The sequence below is a fragment of the Marmota monax genome, unplaced genomic scaffold (genome assembly GCF_021218885.2).
Source record: "Marmota monax isolate L192 unplaced genomic scaffold, Marmota_monax_Labrador192_F-V1.1 WCK01_AAM20220418_F8-fsc00576, whole genome shotgun sequence".
Taxonomy (NCBI): domain Eukaryota; kingdom Metazoa; phylum Chordata; class Mammalia; order Rodentia; family Sciuridae; genus Marmota; species Marmota monax.
This window is the reverse complement of record NW_026692820.1, coordinates 23,971-38,994: the sequence shown is the minus strand read 5'-3', so window position 1 is coordinate 38,994 and position 15,024 is coordinate 23,971. Positions and strand designations below refer to the sequence as shown.

The following is a 15,024-nucleotide window of genomic DNA, read 5'->3' as shown; positions in this document are numbered from 1 at the left end:
TGGAAAAATCAAAGGGCAATGACTTTCTGTGCTGGAAACTTATTAAAGAGTTACCATATTAAATAACTTCTCCCTAACATGCAGTTCATGTGTGACTGACTGCCTCTCTAGCTGCATTTTTGTACAGTGTGGACCACATTGTCTCAAAAAAGAACATTTAGATTCAACTTCTGTAGCACATGGAACCTTGTATGTGTTACAAATATTTTCACAAACTCCCTTATTAAAAGGATTTTATGTGAATACATTTCATATAAATGAAATGCTACACATATAGTAAGAATGGAAAATTTTGTAGATTTTCACTACACATATATACATATATGCCTGCAAACATAATTAGAGAATTAAAATATTATTTATTAATTGAAAAGTTGAAAAGTATATATTAGCATGAAAAAATTATTGTAGAACAATTCTACAATAAATAATTACTAAATAATTTAATAAATGCTAAATATTCACATAACCTAGTTTCAGCTTTATCCAGGCTCTTGGCAAAATCTTGCATTCAATTCTATGTAACAGTCTCATACCTTCCCAGTGTCTTTGTGGCTTTTGACCATGTAGACTCTGTAGCCACACTTTCTTGGTTTCAAGGTTTTACTCACTTGCCGATCATGACCCTCTACTCTTTACCTTAACTGTATGTTTCTCAATCACTTCTGACATGTTCAGTGACATTAAATAAACTTAATTCATGCAAAGTGTCAAAAAGTCATGTCAGTAAATAAGTACTGAGTAAATTTAACAATTATTTAAAATATTTTAAAAAAAAGAATGGTACTCAGAATTCTTCATAGTCCTCCCACACAACTTCTGTCATTCTCAACATGCACTTCATTGTGTGGTTTGTGTTTCTTTTACATTTTATATTAATTGATAGTTAGATTTTTTTATTTGTTGATTTATTTATTCATTTGAATTTTATTTATTTGCTTATTTGATTTTTTCCTGGAAACACTAAAACCAATCAAAATCTCTCTTCACACCTCTTTGTATCAGCCCCAATTTGCAATCAAGTACCAATTTTGACTTTGGAATCTTTCTCTAAACTATATTGTTGAAACTTTGAGTCAGAGTGCTTGGGTTCAAAGCCCAGTCCTATGGAACTAATCAATTAGAATAATGTTTAAATACATATCTATATTATACCAATTCACAGTTTCCTCAACAGTACAAGAGTGTAACAATAGTTAGTAACAATAGTTAGTAACAATAGTTCCTAACTTACTTGACTACTGTGATAAGTAAATATGATTGGGATACAGTTAAGCTCAGAGCTATCTATTATGTATTAATAACAACCACTCAATAATTGTAGCTACTTCTGAACCACTTTTACTATTCCAAACTTCATAACTTGATTGACCTTACTGATTTAATGATTTCTCTATGTCTTCAAACACTTCCTACTATTAGTTCAACAACATTTAACTATGCCCAATTATTCCCTATCTTTTTGGTAACTCCTCCAACTTAGTGTAAAGTTGGAATGTAGATCCTGCATTATATTTAGACTTCCATTATCATCACGGCCATAGGAAAATCTTCTTCAATCTATTCCTAGTGGTGTCTTAACCCATTTCATCCATCACATTCATGATGCCACTGCTCTAGTTCAAATCTTCTATCTTTCTCCTTAAAAAGATTGAAAATATATAGCTGTGAGCAAAAATGGTTTTACAGGCATGTTTGATTTGGAGGGCAAAGTTTAATTTACTGACTGTGAATGCACCCAAATGTGTAATAGATTTTCTGCCTTATAGCCTTTCACACCTGGCCCATAGGCTCCATGTGGGTCACTTTCTAGCTTTTGAGGCACTTAAAAGTGTTGGTATGTGTGACCAAATTTTTTAAATGTCCAAATTGTTCTCTTCATGGCCTTTCTAAATGACAACTTTGATTATTCTAAAATAATTACATTCTATTTATGACTAGGCTATTCCAATATTAAATGACACTTAAATGTTACAGAGTGAAATCTCACGTTCTCCATTGTCTTCACTGAATTTTTCTGTTTTCCTCACCATGTGTAATTCATATTTAAACAGAAGTTTCTGAATATTTTATTTTTATTAACCTTAGAATATTTACTATATCAGCTTCTCAAAGCCAAACTTAAGTCTTACCTATTTCACATAAATGTCCTCATTCAATAATAAATTCTTTTTTCTGTATTGCCATATCACTTTTCATGTACTAGTAATTAATAAATTTATGAGAATAAAGGGCTTTTTTAGGAATTCAAGTACTCCATTATAGTTAAGAATATAAGAATCAGAAATCATACGAGATAGTCTTGGAATTGTGAAATGAACCAAATCACTTAAGGACTTGTAGTGTATGTGAAGAAAAATGAACATTCCTATGAATTCTAGAATATCTTGTTTCTTCTAATGTTTTGGACACCAGAGTCACACCAACTGAGTTCTAACTCGTGGAATCAGTTCTTTAATTTCCAAATCTACATAGCAGAGTAATAGTGCCAATTTCATGATACCAGGGTGAGGAGCAAGTGAGGCAATGCATGTTATGGGCCTGACATCTAGCAAAGCTCAAAACACACCTGTCTGTTAACAGTGAGATTCTTCAAGGAGCACTATCAAATCAGAAGAAGCATTACTTTATTCTTTTCTCTGCCCATACCAGAGTGTGGCTCTTTCCATGCCCCTGGAGAGCAGTTTTAGAATGCACATGATTTGTCTGGTTTTTTTTTAATTAAAATTTTTTATTTGTTCTTTTTAGTTTTACATGATAGTAGAATATATTTTGACATATCATACATACATGAAACATAAATTCCTATTTTTGTGGTTGTACATAGTGTGGAGTTGCAATAGTGTTGTATTCATATATGAATAAATAAAGGAAAGTTCTGTCCAATTAATTTTACTGACTTTCCCATTCTCATCCCCTCTCCCACCCTCCCATTCCCCCTATCCAATCCGGTGAACCTCATTCCTCCCTCCCTGCCCCCTACCTAATGTGAGTCACCATCTGTACACCAGAGAGAACATTTGGCCCTTGTTTTTTTTTTTTTTTTGTGATTGGCTTATTTCACTTAACATGATAGCCTCTTGTTCCACCCATTTAAGAGCAAATACAGTAATTTCATTTTGTTATGGCTGAGTAATATTTCATTATGTATTTACAAATGATAAAAGAAGCCACTTTTCCTAATAAAATATTCTCAGATCAGTAGTTAAAATGTCTGCTTTCAATCACAAATAAAAGAATATAAAATAATAGTAAAGAGTTTACAAATGAGAATATTGACAAGGTTTTCACCTTATTAAAATGTACTTTTTGGTACACTTTTGAAAGTGTTGAGCAAAATTGATAAACTGTTAGCAAGATTGTCCAAGAAAAGAAAGAATAAGAAACCATTATTATTAAGCAAAATAATATAGCCAGTATTAAATAAATTCTAAATAGAATAAAGACAATAAATGAGCATTATGAACCCCTGCATACTTCAGAACAGGAATATATTTCTATGCACTTTGGGACTGATTTGGAGCAGGCGGAGATTTTAGCCTGGCAGGCATGAATGGTTGTGTATGGGGTGGGGGGCTGTCAGGGGATTGACAGAAACCCAGGAGAGTATGCAAACTGAGAGAAAGAAACAAAAAGAAAGAGAGAGAGAGAAAAAAAGAGATGTTAGAGAAGGAAGCTAGAGGGAAGGGAAAGAATATACAAACCAGTATGGGCACGGATATGTATACAGTAGGAAGACTTTCTAAAAGAATTATACTGTGCCAGGAAACAGCAGGGTCTTTCCTAAGAATTTAGCCCAGGGGCAATGACAAAGCTTTTCAGTAATCTCAACACAGTCAAATCAATCAAACTTTTCCTTCATGGTTTGATATTTCAATAATTTACTAATTTTCTAAGAAAGCATTCTTGTGATGATGTCATGAATGTATAGTTTTTTTCTTTCATCATTGATTTTATAATCTTCAGGCAGGAATATTTATGGATGGTGTGATAGCAGTCACATGTCTCCTTTTACATATGAATGATTAGTTATTATAGTAGCATCTAATCAAAAAAAAATTTACTCCTTCTAGTGACCTGAAAAGTCAAATTTTTAAAAAAGTTAAGTTTAGTGTGTCTTATTCTATTCATAGTTTACAAAAATATTTATTTTGGTGAACCTTGATTTTTATCAAAAGCTGATTTTGATTGATTATGTAATTTTTCCTTCCTTAATTCTGTTATTTTGGTGAATTATCATTATTCATGTTTTGGCTCTGGAATAAATTCAATTTGGGCAATGAGCATGATTTATTTCATAATGGACTTCATAATATTTCAAACCCGTGTTAGTTTGTCAGACTATCCTTTAGTTTTCTGTTTTGCTACAAAGTTACACTTGACTAAAACAAGTATTTGAATTTTTTCTTTTATTTTTCAAACTTCTGATATACGTAAATTTTTTTTAGAAGTCAACTTGAAAAAAATCCTAGAGACTTGAACAAGTATGATACATAAGATCTCTCAATGAATTTTAAACAAAATAATCTGGTCAATTTTATTAGTCATCAGGGGAGTACAAAATTTAAGTAGTAATGAAATATCCATTACTTACTACCAGATGGATTAAAATTAAAAGAACACAAAATACTGAGTGTAGGCATTGATGTGGAGCAATTGGAATTCCTAAGCCCTGAGGAGTATAGGTGTTTACATCAATTTCCAGGCCTAATGGTATCTACTAAATCTGAATATAATCTATGTCTAAACAATTCATCGGAAGATAACTTATATTTTTGTTTACCCAGAGATATGTGCAAAAATATTCATAGTAGCATTGCTCATAAAAGATGAACCTGAAAACACTTAAATACCTATCAATACTACAATGGCTAAATATGGAGTGGCATTTTCACACAATGTAATACAATGCAGGAATAAAAATTATAATTTGCTTTTACAAGAACCATAATGTTAAATCTCACAAAGATAATGTTGAATGAATGAAGTCAGAGACAAAAGAAATAGTGATGTATTACTTTTGTTTATATACCATTTGAAAATCATAATAAATGTTACATGTGATAACTAAAAGTATTATATGGAAATGAATTGAGAGTTGTTCTGGAGTGTTGTGTTATTTCTCCATCAAGATGTTTTCATAATGTAAGAAGTCAGCAACCTGTATCTTTATGCATTGTTTGTTTGTTTTGAGGGGTAGCAGGGATTGAACTCAGGGGCATCCAACCACTGAGCTACATGCCCAGCCTTATTTTGTATTTTGTTTAGAGACAGGATCTCACTGAGTTGCTTAGCACCTGCCTTTTGCTGAGCCTGGTTTTGAACTACCAATCCTCTTGCCTCAGCCTCCAGGGCTGCTGGGATTACAGGCATGCACCACCATATCCGGCTGAACTGTTTATTTGTATATGAAATAAATTTATATAAAGAATCAATAGGCTTTCATAAAATCCAGATGCTTTTGAGGAGTATAAATATTTTTCAGTTCTGGGACTCAATGCACAGAAAATTGATCAAGTTAGGTGAACTGTTTCCTTCAGATTCTGTATATGCTGTGCAGTTTGTCCAAGTTTCTGCTACTCTTTTAGTACTGGGTACATGCCTTAGATAAATGTGGTTGCCATCCACCCTTACATCACTGCAATTGTTTTCTTAGACCTGTCATTGGTATCATCTGGCTAGAACATGAATGTGCATGCATTTTTCCTCAAACTCTGAAATATTGGAAGAGTCTTAGCCAAAATGAAGTTCACCTTTTTTATTTTATTTTTTGTATTTTTTTAAAATTCTTATTGTTGGTTGTTCAAAACATTACATAGTTCTTGATATATCATATTTCACATTTTGATTCAAGTGGGTTATGAACTCCCATTTTTACCCCATATACAGATTGCAGAATCACATCGGTTAGACATCCACTGATTTACATATTGCCATACTAGTGTCTGTTGTATTTTGTCGCCTTTCCTATCCTCTACTATCCCCCCTCCCCTCCCCTCTCACCTTTTTTATTGAGAAAATTATACTTGAAGAAAAGCATAAAGTATGGGATGAATATGGTATACTTATAGGCAGCAGGCAGGAAATTAATGGGATTTCCATTTTTGGCCTTTGTTTGGTCTTAGACCAGAGTAAGATAACCCGTGCAGGGATGAGTGGGAGGATTGAATAATTTGTCCCGATTTTCTATGATAGAAGAGAAGAACAACAGGACACACATAGAATGACTTCTTGGCAGACCTAAGAGGCCATTTGAAGAGAGACTGGGATTTTTAAGGGTGTGATTCCACAAAGTCGTATGTTCATCTCCATCAAGCCCAGTGCTTGTAGGAAATGAGGAGAAAAGTCCTGTAAAAATGTTCCTGGTCTAAGTTTTCAGGGTAAACGTAAAGAAAGGATAAGAGAACATTTTAAGGTTCCAATGAAATTATCTGCCAATAGGATGCATTTATTGTGTGTGTGAGTGTGTGTGTGTGATACTAGATTATTGATGGAAATTTAATATGAATATATTCAAAATGGAGTGAGTCAATATTAGGAGGCTATTAAAGTAGAAGTTAAAAGTTTTCGTGTTTTTGTCTAGTTTAAACAGTACTGAAAGGTAAGACTCTCTTTCAGAATGATCTCCTGGGACCATGGACTTTGGATACTAGAGAGCCTGAGATTAATTTCCATTCTGGGAGAACTGTGTCCTTGGGAACTTTTTAGATTCAATAGCCTGTGTCTCTCTCAACCTCTCTTCATTTGCTGGTCTTCAGGGATCTCCAATCTCAAATAGCAGTCCCTATAACCAATACATGGGCCTCAGACATTGATTTATCACTTCAAGGTAAAAATTGTTTTTGCTTTGTTGCTTAAATTTCCTTTTGTTTTAAAATGTGATTATTGGGATGAAAAAATATGAAGAGCTTCTTCTCTTTTAATATATTCACTATTGTTAATGCCTTGATTTTATATCTGACTTATCCCCATGATTCTTAACATTTGATAATAAATTGAGATTTGGGGTTAAAGTGATGTCCATCTGGATAAAGGGAGATAAAATGGAGCACATGTAATTTCAGATTTTGCATCAGAGTTAAATACAATTCTTCTATGACTCTTAAATGAACACAGTCTTATAAGTAAGAAACTGTCTCATGACCAGAATTAATCTCTCATTGCTTTCTTTTGATATTGTATATGTGTGAGAATGTGTGTTACAAACTCTACTAAAAGTAACATTTGGCCAAGATGGGTAGAGGCTATAAGCAGGATTAGAATTAGAGTAACATGTCTGAATTTATTTTATTGCATTAATAGAAGTAAAGTGAAAAAACTAAAAATTATGCATATATGTATTTGTGGGATTTGATTGGACATGGAAATGTATAAACATCTTTGCAATACATTTTATGTATATTACATATACACAAAAATTTTATATATGTGTGTATATATATATATATATATATATATATATATATATAGCCTCCTTCATATTCTTTTTTATTATAGTGCTCCTCTTTCCCTATCTCTTGAGTGATCCCTCGAGGACTTGATGTTGCTATTTGATGTCTCTCCCCTACCACTCCCTTGATTTTATTTTTACTGATTTCAGCTAAATATCACTTTTATATGATAAGTGTAATTACTATAAGGTATTGCTTTTGACAATTATTTCACATATTTTATTTACATGATTAATTTTCTCAATAAAACAATAACAGGATACGAAATTATTAGGGAAGAATTTCAAGGCCTGAAATATATTTTTTTGAAATCCATGTAGAAAGTGTCTATTTATCCTAAACAAAAGATATGGTTATGGTCTTTAGATGTATTCATTGAATTGGTGAATATATTTTAAACTTTGGCATTCATAAATATTTGGAGTGTTTAAAAGATGCCCTTTAGCCTTCTGAAAGGTAAAATCTCTATGTAGGTTTTATGCATATTGAGGCAGCTCTTTCAATCTTTTGAGGTGCCCTCATAATGACAATCCCCACTCCCTCCTTTCAGATTTAAATATGTTTTTATTCAACATTCCCTTCCCTAGTAACCACATACCAAAAAAAAAAAAAAAATGAGGGTTGTGTTGAATGTGATGCATGAATCTGCATCCTCAGTAAGCTTATGGAATAAATGCATTAACTAATCCCTAAAGGAAACATGCTTCTGGTATTATGTATCCCCATTATTAAACAGTTAGATATAAATAATAATATTATGACTTTATTAACCAAGTGTTTACCATTTTACAGTAGAAAGAATCTTTATAGTCTCCACAACCCAAAAGTCATTCATATAAAGAAAATCATCCAAAAAGAATGCCCAACTCAAAGTTTATGCTTGAAGGCTGGAAATATGTATATATAATTTGCTTATATTAAGCATTTATTTTACTGAATTTTTCCATTTAGTTTGAATGATTCTTCATAAGCTATTAATGAATTTAATGTATTTTTTCCTTTGGCATTTTCTTTCTTTCTCGGTACTTTTTTTCCTTCTGTGGAAGATTTTATCTCAGCTTCTAATAGTTCTCTCTCAAGGAAAGACTTTGTTTTCAGAGTAAGCTGCAGGTGCCTCTCTGTAGAGGATCTTTAACAACCCCTTCTGCAACTTTTGAAAGACACTGCACTGAAATTTATTCTCTAAGTCACTGAAATTTGTCTGAGTGAGGATTTCATAGAGTTATTTTATGAAGTTTGATGTTGTCACTAGTGACCAACACTTTATACTCTCTTTTTAATTCTTGTAATGTTTTCCTTCTTGTCTGAACAGGTAATGGGCATGACCAATAGTAGTGCCAAAGAAGACTTCGTTCTGGTGGGCTTCTCAGAGCAGCCCCAGCTGGAAAAGATACACTTTGTGGCTGTTTTGATATCTTGTCTTCTTACTTTGGTGGGAAACACACTAATTATTCTGGTCTCTTCCATAGACCCTAAAATCAAAATACCCATGTACTTTTTCCTTACTCACCTCTCCCTAGTGGACATCTGTTTTACCACCAGTATTGTCCCTCAGCTGCTGTGGAACCTCAAAGGACCAGCCAAGACCATCACATCCCTGGGTTGTGCGATCCAGCTCTATGTCTCCCTGGCATTGGGATCCACTGAATGTGTTCTCCTGGCTGTGATGGCTTTTGACCGCTATGCTGCAGTATGCAAACCTCTCCACTATACAGCTGTAATGAACCCAAGATTGTGCCAGGTTCTGGCAGGGGTCACATGGCTGAGTGGAGCAGGAAATGCTCTCATCCAGGGCACTGTCACCCTCTGGCTACCTCGCTGTGGACACCAGGGGCTCCATCATTTCCTCTGTGAGGTCCCCTCCACGATTAAGCTTGCATGTGTGGACATCCATGCCAATGAGATCCAGCTCTTCATTGCTTCATTGGTCTTGCTCCTTTTGCCCTTGGCACTGATATTGATGTCCTATGGACACATAGCCAAGGCAGTTATAAGCATCAAGTCAGTGCAGGCCTGGCAGAAAGCCCTGGGGACATGTGGATCCCACTTGACAATAGTATCCCTCTTCTATGGGAGCATCACAGCCAACAATATCCAGCCCAACAGCTCCTATGCCCACACTTTTGGGAAACTCATCTCCCTCTTCTACACAGTAATCATCCCTACCCTCAATCCTCTCATTTACACCTTGAGGAATAAAGAAGTTAAAGGTGCACTGGGAAGAATATGCCACAGAGACCTACGTGTGTAAAAAATGAAGCAAAGTACAGACTGGTCAATTTTTCATCACAAGTCTCTTAAATATCATCTCATATAGTCCTTCACAAGCCTAAAAGCACAGCTGGAACCTCCACAGTTTGTATGATTGTACTTCACATGGCCTCACAACTATCTGTCCTCTGCAATCTTTTCACAGGCTTCTTTTGGGCCCTTTGAAAGGCATTATTTCCCCACACTCTTTGATGTCCATTTTCCTAATAATTTCCACTTCTAACCCTCTCTTCTTTCATTTCTTCTTTGGTCATCCCCTTCCTTCCTTCTTATTTCACCTTTTATTCCTTCTTTATATTACATTTGGTTATCAGGTTTTCTTTTTTTTTAGTACTGGAACCCAGGACCTTGTTCATGCCAGGTAAAAACTCTTACCATTGAGCTACATCCTCAGCCCTTTGTATTTTATTTTGAGACAGGGTCTGTCTAAGTTGCCCAGGTGGGCCTTGAACTTGTGACTCTTCTGCATCCACCTCTCAAGTAACTTCAAGCATAGGTGTGCAGCTCTGGGCCCAGTTTTTCTTACCATTTGTATGAAGTGCTTTGGAACTGTTTTCCCTCATGTCTCTATGTTATAGCTCTTCCCATTAATATTCTAACAATTCCTGAAAGCAATTTCCTAAAAAAAAAATTAAAAAAAAACTTTTCTCTTTTGTCACAGCAAAACCTATCATACACCTTGTGAAAATATTTGAGAATTTGATTTTTGAATTCCACAACTTCCTTTTTGAGCTCATGCAGTTTTGTTGAACTTTTTTGTATCCATGTTTATGTATGATTTAAAAAATAATCAGCTTTGTATATAAGACCTTACTGTAACAAACAAGAAAGGTGATATCTGAAGCAGGTAAATTGGATATAAATTTCTGTTCTTAAAGAGTTGATCTTAGAGTATGGCTAAACATCTATATATGCACTATTAAAATAATTTAATTTGGCTATTATGTCTTTATTTGATTGCAGTTTTGTTCCTATTTATAATTTCTTCCCTTCATTGGTCTGTTTTTATCCATACCAAAAAAGAATGCAAAGTTCATCTTTTATCATTTGACATCATCTGCGTACTTCCCTTTGCAAAGCTCCTCTGGCCCTCTTGATGATTGTGGTATCTGATCTTAACTAAATAGGCTGAAGTCACATGATTTGCTCCAAAAAATCACTATTGATACCATTGAAAAAACAAGCCAGTAACAAGACAGTATCAAGAGTTTGGCTTACTTTATCAAATATAAGATAGTTGTAGCTTTGTGTATTAGTTTCTGTGTCCTCTATTCTGTACCATTGGCCCACCCGCCTGTTTTGGTACCAGTACCATGCTGTTTTTGTTACTATTGCTCTGTAATATAGTTTGAAATCTGGTATCGCTATACTGCCTGATTCACACTTCCTACTTAGAATTGCTTTTGCTATTCTGGGTCTTTTATTTTTCCATATGAATTTAATGATTGCTTTATCTATTTCTATAAGAAATGCCATTAGGATTTTGATTGGCATTGCATTAAACCTATAGAGAACTTTGGGTAATATCGCCATTTTGATGATGTTAGTTCTGCCTATCCATGAACAGGGTATATTTTTCCATCTTCTAAGATCTTCTTCTACTTCTCTTTTTAGGGTTCTGTAGTTTTCATTGTATAAATCTTTCACCTCATTTGTTAGGTTGATTCCCAAGTATTTTATTTTTTTTGAGGATATTGTGAATGGAATGTTTTTCCTCATTTCCGTTTCAGAAGTTTTGTCGCTGATATACAGAAATGCCTTTGATTTATGCATGTTGATTTTATATCCTGCCACTTTGCTGAATTCATTTATTAGTTCTAGTAGTTTTTCTGTAGACCCTTTTGGGTCTTCTAGGTATAGAATCATGTCTTCCGCAAATAGTAATAATTTAAGTTCTTCTTTTCCTATTTTTATGCCTTTAATTTATTTCGTCTGTCTAATTTGATAAAGGAGCTAAAAGCATGCAATGGAGGAAGGATAGCATCTTCAACAAATGGTGTTGGGAAAACTGGAAATCCATATGCAACAAAATGAAACTGAATCCCGTCCTCTCGCCATGCACAAAAATTAACTCAAAGTGGATCAAGGAGCTAGATATCAAATCAGATACTGTGCATCTGATAGAAGAAAATGTTGGCTCTGATCTATATATTGTGGGGTCAGGCTCCAAATTCCTTAATAGGACACCCATAGAAGAAGAGTTAATAACAAGAATCAACAAATGGGACTTACTTAAACTGAAAAGTTTTTTCTCAGCAAGAGAAACAATAAGAGAGGTAAATAGGGAGCCTACATCATGGGAACAAATTTTTACTCCTCACACTTCAGATAGAGCCCTAATATCCAGAGTATACAAAGAACTCAAAAAATTAGACAATAAGATAACAAATAACCCAATCAACAAATGGGCCAAGGACCTGAACAGACACTTCTCAGAGGAGGACATACAATCAATCAACAAGTACATAAAAAAATGCTCACCATCTCTAGCATTCAGAGAAATGCAAATCAAAACCACCTTAAGATACCATCTCACTCCAGTAAGATTGGCAGCCATTATGAAGTCAAACAACAACAAGTGCTGGCGAGGATGTGGGGAAAAGGGTACTCTTGCACATTGCTGGTGGGACTGCAAACTGGTGTGGCCAATTTGGAAAGCAGTATGGAGATTCCTGGGAAAGCTGGGAATGGAACCACCATTTGACCCAGCTATTGCCCTTCTCGGACTATTCCCTGAAGAAATTAAAAGAGCATACTACAGGGATACTGCCACATTGATGTTCATAGCAGCAAAATTCACAATTGCTAGACTGTGGAACAAACCCAGATGCCCTTCAAGAGATGAATGGATAAAATAATGTGGCATTTATACACCATGGAGTATTATGCAGCACTAAAAAATGACAAAATCTTGGAATTTGCAGGGAAATGGATGGCACTAGAGCAGATTATGCTTAGTGCAGCTAGCCAATCCCTAAGAAACAAATACCAAATGTCTTCTTTGACATAATGAGAGCAACTAAGAACAGAGCAGGGAGGAAGAGCAGGAAGAAAAGATTAACATTAAACAGAGACATGAGGTGGGAGGGAAAGGGAGAGAAAAGGGAAATTGCATGGTAATAGAGGGAGACCCTCATTGTTATACAAAATTACATATAAGAGGTTGTGAGGGGAATGGGAAAATAAACAAGGAGAGAAATGAATTACAGTAGATGGGGTAGAGAGAGAAGATGGGAGGGGAGGGGAGGGGGGATAGTAGAGGATAGGAAAGGTAGCAGAATACAACAGTTACTAATAGGGCATTATTTTAAAATGTGGATGTGTAATCGATGTGATTCTGCAATCTGTATTTGGCGTAAAATTGGGAGTTCATAACCAACTTGAATCTAATGTATGAAATATGATATGTCAAGAGCTTTGTAATGTTTTGAACAACCAATAAAAAAAATTAAAAAAAAATTTTAAAAAAAGAGGTTGGCTTACTCCCCTTGATTCTAACTACATTTTGATAATAAGCCTTTATTGATCTTAAAAATCTGGCAGATGAATCATATATTGGCTTATTTTTATATACATGTATACATAATATTTCAAATTGAAAGCACCATCTCATTAGATTCAAACTCTCATGCTATTGTCTAAAACATTAAAAATTTGTAAGTGTAAGAATGAGATGCACATAGATATTTAAAATGCATATGTAAGGAAACCCATTGGTGTTGTGCTTTTCTTGCATATCAGTAATTAAACTACTCGAATGTACAGAATGAAAATTCTCATTTGGGGTTTTGTTTCAAGAAAATGTATTGTCATTTCTTTGAGAAAAAGTTTTATTGTCTCCCATTAATTGGTTGCAAACTAATCTCCATTTATAGATTTTAACTCCAAATTATACCTTATAATTAAACTCTTTAAAAAAGCAATGAGCTTCACTATTAATTAAAAGATTTTAAGTGCAACATAAATGCAGTAAGTGATAATAAACGATCAATCAATATCAATTAGCATGTTTTCAAAAGTCTACTTTCCTGGTCATAATATTCCTTCTATGGGAAGTCTAATTTAGGCTTCTTTTTTTTTAAATTTGATCCCATAAAAATCGTTATCTAGTCTAGAATTATTTGCATAATTTGTGTTTACATCTGCATGGGAAAAATACCTTAAAAATCTGATAGAAAATAAGTCAATTCTTACTTTTTCTTTGTAATATGAAAAAATATGATTCATTTCCTTCACTCACTTATGAAATGCATAGTATATTTGTTTTTAATGGTGATAGTAAAGTTAAAAGTGTTATTTTTGAAAGGATAGTTACTGTAAATGTAGTAGGAAAAAACTGTGTTTGAACCAGGAGAGACCAGAGTCTCAGTTATTGTGTTTCTAACATTAGGAAAACCTCAAAGTTTGTGGCATTTCAGAGGTTACAAGACATGTAGTAAGAACTAAGTATATGTAATTTATGCATTAATAAACCATTGATGTCAGATCAAGTATCCTTGATGGCAAATATACATATGTTTTCCAGGCCTAATTTATTTGAGCAGTAACTAGTTGCTATCAATTCTCTACCAAGTTCACTCACAATAATCAAATGAATTCTGCTTTTGACATGTAAAATATATTTGTTTATTGTTTATATAAATGTGTCTCTTTTTTATAGACAGGCCAAAAATAGTGTATTGCAATATAATGATTTTGACTCAGTTGTGAGCTAATATTTGTTACACAATTCTAACATGTTTTTTGCTTTGATTTCTGTGATTCTCCATTTCCATAATATGAGGGGAAATTTATTTCTTACATTAACTTAAAATTTAAAGATATTCTTACCAAACATTGTGTAGCACACTTCATGTAGCACACTACATTATACATCTAGTTGACTTCCCAATCTATAAGTTGGGTTTACCTACTATACCTATACCAGGTAGGCCCTGACTGGCAATGTTCTCCTGAAAAGCTATACTATCAAGGTTCAAGTCTCATCTAAATGATTATCCATATTTTAATTTTTATTATATTTAGTTTTTAAACCTATGAGTGTCTCTTTCTATTATCCTCAGTTATCCATTGGGTTTCACAAAATTCCTCACATGAAATGAATGAAAAATAAGTTTACATGAAAGACAGTGATTACTGACCTTTAAGAATTATCTAAAAATCATGTGAGCAAAGAACTGATGGGTCCAATCATATATCAATACATCAACAATATGTTCATTTGTCATTCAATCAGTAAGAACTTATGAACCATGGTATGTTTATTATTGTGGCACTGCCAACAAGTAATATATAATATTCC

General features: G+C 33.9%; 1 protein-coding gene across 1 annotated transcript; it reads left to right on the top strand.

Moving 5' to 3' along the window:
- The first annotated feature begins 8,766 nt into the window (after positions 1-8,766).
- Positions 8,767-9,702, top strand: LOC124095371 (olfactory receptor 2G3-like). Its single transcript, XM_046448475.1, has one exon. The coding sequence runs from the start codon at positions 8,767-8,769 to the stop codon at positions 9,700-9,702; it is 936 nt and encodes a 311-aa protein (XP_046304431.1).
- Positions 9,703-15,024: the final 5,322 nt, after the last annotated feature.

Excerpts from the sequence above, each read along its gene's own strand:
- LOC124095371 (XM_046448475.1), top strand. The coding sequence starts at position 8,767 with ATGGGCATGACCAATAGTAGTGCCAAAGAAGACTTCGTTCTGGTGGGC.